The sequence below is a fragment of the Micropterus dolomieu genome, unplaced genomic scaffold (assembly GCF_021292245.1).
Source record: "Micropterus dolomieu isolate WLL.071019.BEF.003 ecotype Adirondacks unplaced genomic scaffold, ASM2129224v1 contig_13939, whole genome shotgun sequence".
Lineage (NCBI taxonomy): Eukaryota > Metazoa > Chordata > Actinopteri > Centrarchiformes > Centrarchidae > Micropterus > Micropterus dolomieu.
In genome coordinates this window covers 1-5,000 of record NW_025742925.1, presented here as the reverse complement: position 1 = coordinate 5,000, position 5,000 = coordinate 1, and the positions used below count along the sequence as shown (strand labels likewise).

The 5,000-nt window shown below is 37.6% G+C and overlaps 1 protein-coding gene across 1 annotated transcript in view; it reads left to right on the top strand.

Moving 5' to 3' along the window:
- The window catches only part of LOC123966663 (basement membrane-specific heparan sulfate proteoglycan core protein-like), a gene marked incomplete at its 3' end in the record, with an annotated part of 7,446 nt that extends 3,062 nt beyond the window's left edge, over window positions 1-4,384 (top strand). Inside the window, exons 4-6 of the mRNA XM_046042802.1 lie at window positions 2,720-3,067; window positions 3,202-3,423; window positions 4,115-4,384. Of these exons, the coding sequence (XP_045898758.1) occupies window positions 2,720-3,067; window positions 3,202-3,423; window positions 4,115-4,384 (840 nt within the window). The remainder of the gene's footprint in view (window positions 1-2,719; window positions 3,068-3,201; window positions 3,424-4,114) is intronic.
- Between the last annotated feature and the right edge of the window lie 616 nt (window positions 4,385-5,000).

Here is a 5,000-nt window from a genome sequence, read left to right as displayed (position 1 = left end):
TCTTTTGCTCACTGACCACAGAGGAAAGGTATCTTTAAAGACAGCGTCCTTCTTCATTGTAAGTAGAATTGTTTATTGATGTGACTGATACTGTATATCTCCTGTGTACATTATTTTATCTGCTGACATGTTTTATTGTCTCTGAAGCCACACAGAGAGATGAGAGGAGCAGCTATGAGTTTAACTGTAGCAGCGAGTGGATTTGTTGTCTTGCTTCTCTCTTTGTCAGGTACTGTATATCTAAACTTACATTCATTGCATTAAAAGAGGGGAATATGTAAAAATGTATGTCTTGTAAAAGTAGGCTGAAGGTCACATGTGGAAATAAGTGGATCAGAGTTGTGTGAAAGGAAAACTTCCCAGAAACGGTGAAAACATTGGTTTTGTGTGTAATGTGGAAAATACCCGAATATTAATTTGTTATTTATGTTTTTTGTTAGTTTTTGTGTCAGTTGTAATGAATATAAGGAAGATTAAATTTTGTGTAGGCCTTTACTCTTTTTACTGTTTTAGTCTTTTACACAAGGTAATTGTGTGCTAATCACTTTTACATGCGGTAAACTGAGAATATTCAGGGTTTTATTCATGACTTTTAATCCTTTCTCTGCTGAAACCTGTTGCCCTGTTTAATGTGTTCGACAGTTGACTCTGGTTGCAGAAGATGGTGGACGATTAGTTCCTTTCTGCAGCTACTTTTATCACGGTGAATGTTTTTAGAGGGATAGCCTACTGGTCTCACATAGTGAAGTCATTCTGACACTACTTCTGTCATATCTTCATCTGAACGAAACCCTGCTAGTTTCTACTCTCTGATCTCGGTGTGATGTTTCCATGCTCTGTGTCCAAAATTAACTTTCTTCACTGCCTGACTGTGACAAGCAAGTTTTTTTAGTCTGCACCAAGACAGACTAAATGAAGGAATAAGCCATATTTTAATGTAAATAATGTTGTCATACAAATTTTAAACACAAAAAACATTATACGTGCATGTCTTTCAGTACATGACATAATTTCACCTCATCCAACAATCAGTCAGATATATCAAAGGTAACTTACTGGTACCAGGTGACAAGAAACACAACCCACAGTTAAACCACAATGAATGAGTCTTAATCTCAGTTCAAATTTCCGTAAAAGTTCATATCTCAACAAAAACCACTTCTGGATCCCAGCAAGTCCTTTCAATACAAAAGTTGGCCAACGAAAATAAAACCAAGTGATGCCTCTTGCATCTAATAGACAAACTGAGTTATTCTCCATCAACACCGGATATTACCTGAGCTGACTGCTCTGTGTGTGTCTTGTGTGTGAGGCAGGGGTGTGTACCAATCACCATAATACACTAAACCAACTACACATGTCGTTCTGTTGAAACTTTTCCCTGTCTGTCAAAATGTAGCCTGACGATCTGCCAACAATTTACCCTCATTCAGCGGGTGCTAATGTCAGAGATCTTGATAGCAGTTTTCTGCGGCTTATGTTTAGCTGCTAGAAACTCTCCCACACCTCAGTACGCTGCATTTATTTTTAGTTGTCACACTTAACTCAGCAGCAACCTGACCGCAGAGTGAAGAGAGAGAACTGACCAAGAAAAGCACAGACTCTCTAATAATTTATATTTCTCCTCTTATCCCGGTCAGTAAACTGCATTTAAGGGATAGGTGTCATTTACATTGGGGACAATGGGGACATGTCCCACCACTTTTTGAGAGGATAATTTGTTATATAGTTTCTGAAAAATAGCTTACCAAGAAATGTGCACGAATGCTGTGAGTAAGCTTTATTTGCACAATAAGAAAACATGCAATGCAATTTAAATATTGAAGAAACACATGTGCATTGTCCAAAAAAGTTACAAGCTGCTGATTACTACATTATATTCCATTATACTTTTATATTTTGAATTATTGTCTGCCAAATTAATTTGTTTCCCTTTATATAAAGACATTTCCACCATAAATTGGTGCAGAAAATTTCTCCGGAATGCAGGAAATTAAGTGGTTATTGCTCAAAATCTTTTGGGGGAGGACCCCCAGACCCTCCACCCATATAATTCATCAACAAATATTTCTTCAAAATGCTGTGAAAATATCTTCTTATTTATATCTTCTATTCTTCGTCTTGTTCTCCTGACCATAGTTTTTCATCACACCCCTAATCTCAAACCTTATGTTCCACCACCGGTCTGCTACATCTTCCTTTGCACTGACTGTGTATAACTGAGCAAGTTTTTGTGTTTGGACTTCTCTGTGCCTGTGTTCACCCTGGTTTTATTCAGAAATAACATAAAAAGGTCATAAAGCTTTAGTTAGAAATGACCTTGTGAGAAGAAGGATACAGAACATCTGTGAGTCTTTTATGTTGCCTACTGCTGTTCTACTCTATTCTAGTAAAGTTATGTCATTTTATTCATTTTCTGTTTGGATTACTTGTGTGTTGAAATACGCTGCACTTTTAGGTATTTTGCTTAATTTATTTTGAATGAATGGACAAAAGCAGAAACACCCAGAAGTAACATTAAAATATGATGAACACCTTGTAAAATTGTCTATTTTGGTTCAGGAATTTTTTTTGACAATGACTGCAGATAATCAGTCAGATAATTGAGGATTTTGTCCACATTACATTTCAACTAAATCATATAGGTAGTATGATCTACTAACTGATTGCTAAATTCAGTTATTAATGTTTTTTGTGTCTGATGTGCTCTGTGTTACAGTGATACAGAGTCAGAATGACTGGGGAGTGACTTACACTTCTACTGAGATCTGTGCCTTCAAAGGATCAACAGTGGAAATAAACTGCACCTACACATACCCATCCAGAATAAATGGCAACGATACTACAGTTGAGAAAACATTCTGGTTTAAAGGTGATAAAATTGTGGATCTGAAAACAAAGTCAGAGTATTCAGGTCGTGTGGAGTATAACTGTTATATGAACTACTGCACTCTGAGATTCACAGACCTGAGAGAGAGCGACTCAGCTGAGTACAAGTTCAGGTTCATAACAAACCAACCAGGTGGGACATATACTGGTTCACCTGGAGTCACTCTGTCTGTCACAGGTAACATTTTCATCTGAATATTTATTAATTTAGTTTCATGTGTTCAACACCTTATGAAGGTTACTCACATCTCTATTTGATTGTGTGTATGTTGACAGTTCAGTCTAAAATTAAGATTTTTGTCCCTTATTCAGATCTCCAGGTGCAGGTGAGCAGATTACAGATCTATGAGTCTTATAACTGGGCAGAGCTGAAGTGTCACAGCAGTTGTCTTCCACCTGGTCATCCTTCCTACATCTGGTACAAGAATGGACAGAACATTTCAGAAGGAACATCTTATTCAGCCTACTTTTATCCTGCAGACAGTTTTTCCTGTGCTGTACGAGGATATGAGAAGTCCCGCTCTCCTTCAGTGTGTGAGTTTACATCCAGTCTTCCACTGACATGACACCATCTGGTGGAGCCTTTAACCTATTGTACTGCACATTAACTGCATGTAACTCAGTGGTATTTGGTGATTCATTGTAGAACTGGATGAAAACCAAATCATTTACCCATGAGATTGTAGACATGTTGCATAATTAACTCTTATTTTCTGTCCTCACTGTAAAATAACTCACAATGAAAACGTATTAAAACAGGATTTGTTATCTTGTCTTTAGACTGTTTAAATTCTTTGGATCAGATCAAACTTGTGCATCATCACAGAAATTCCCTGATTATCTGTTCTTGAATCTTTAATGGACACTTTTTAAAATGTGTTCTTCAGCAAAACACTTCATGGGTCCAGGTTTTAACTTATTCTGATCCATCCACACAAACACATGAGTGAAAAGTTATGAAGAATTACAAGCGATTAGTGTTACAAGATCTGTCTAATCAAGTTTCCTTGTGGACGTGATGTCAGAAAATGAAGTGGGAAAATCGTGTCTGACACACTGTTATCCATGGAAACAGGAACCCATGTAGTTTCTGATACAGGAGGAAATCAAGCTGCACCTCCACTTTATGTTCATATGAAATATTGCCCACTTAAAATGCTCCACTGTGAAAACTCAACCTCATCTTGAAATGAAATGTTACATGTGTTCATGTTTTCTCCTCCAGATGCTCCAAAGCTTCCCTCTGTGTCAGTGAGTCCCTCTGCTGAGATAGTGGAGGGCAGTTCAGTGACTCTGACCTGCAGCAGTGATGCTAACCCAGCAGCTAATTATACCTGGTATAAATATCATGGAAATCCAAACCTTCATCTTCCCAGTAAAGAACCACAGCTTATCTTGAGCTCCATCTTGCCCTCTGACTCTGGAGAGTATTACTGTGCAGTAGAGAATGATCTGGGAATGAGGACATCTGGATTAGTCCATGTTAATGTAAAATGTGAGTAAAACACAGCAAATTTAAAAAGCTTTAAGCAGACAATGACAACTTTTTAAAGCTTAATTATCCAGTCAAATGTTTTGCTGATCATGCTCTTTCTTCAGCTCTGCCTGTTTCACATTCACAGTCTGCTGCTGTAGTTCACTGAGCAGCTACAGTAGATGATGAAAAGGCAGATTTATTTACAATTGGTCTGCCAAATCTGCACAGATGTTCAAACCTTCAGTAATCCAGAAAACCACCTCTAAAGTTCAGATGCTCCCACACAAATACAACATCCAGCATCCAACATCTGGCGTGGCCACAGGCTTCTGTCCTGTTATCGACTCTATATCCCCAAAATTACTTGTGCATCTCAGAAAATTTCAATATTGTGAAAAGGTTTATTTTTTCCCCATAATTGAAGTCATAAAGTGAATGTAGTCTAGATTCACTACACATAAAGTGAAATTCAGGCCTTTATTTGTTTTACTCTTGATGATTATGGCTTACAGCTCATGGAAATCAAAAAAAATAATTAGAATATTAGTTCTGTTATATTGTAGCTCATTTCTTGGACATGTCTGTGCCTGGTGGCTCTTGATGCACTGACTGCAGCCTCAGTCCACTCCTTGTG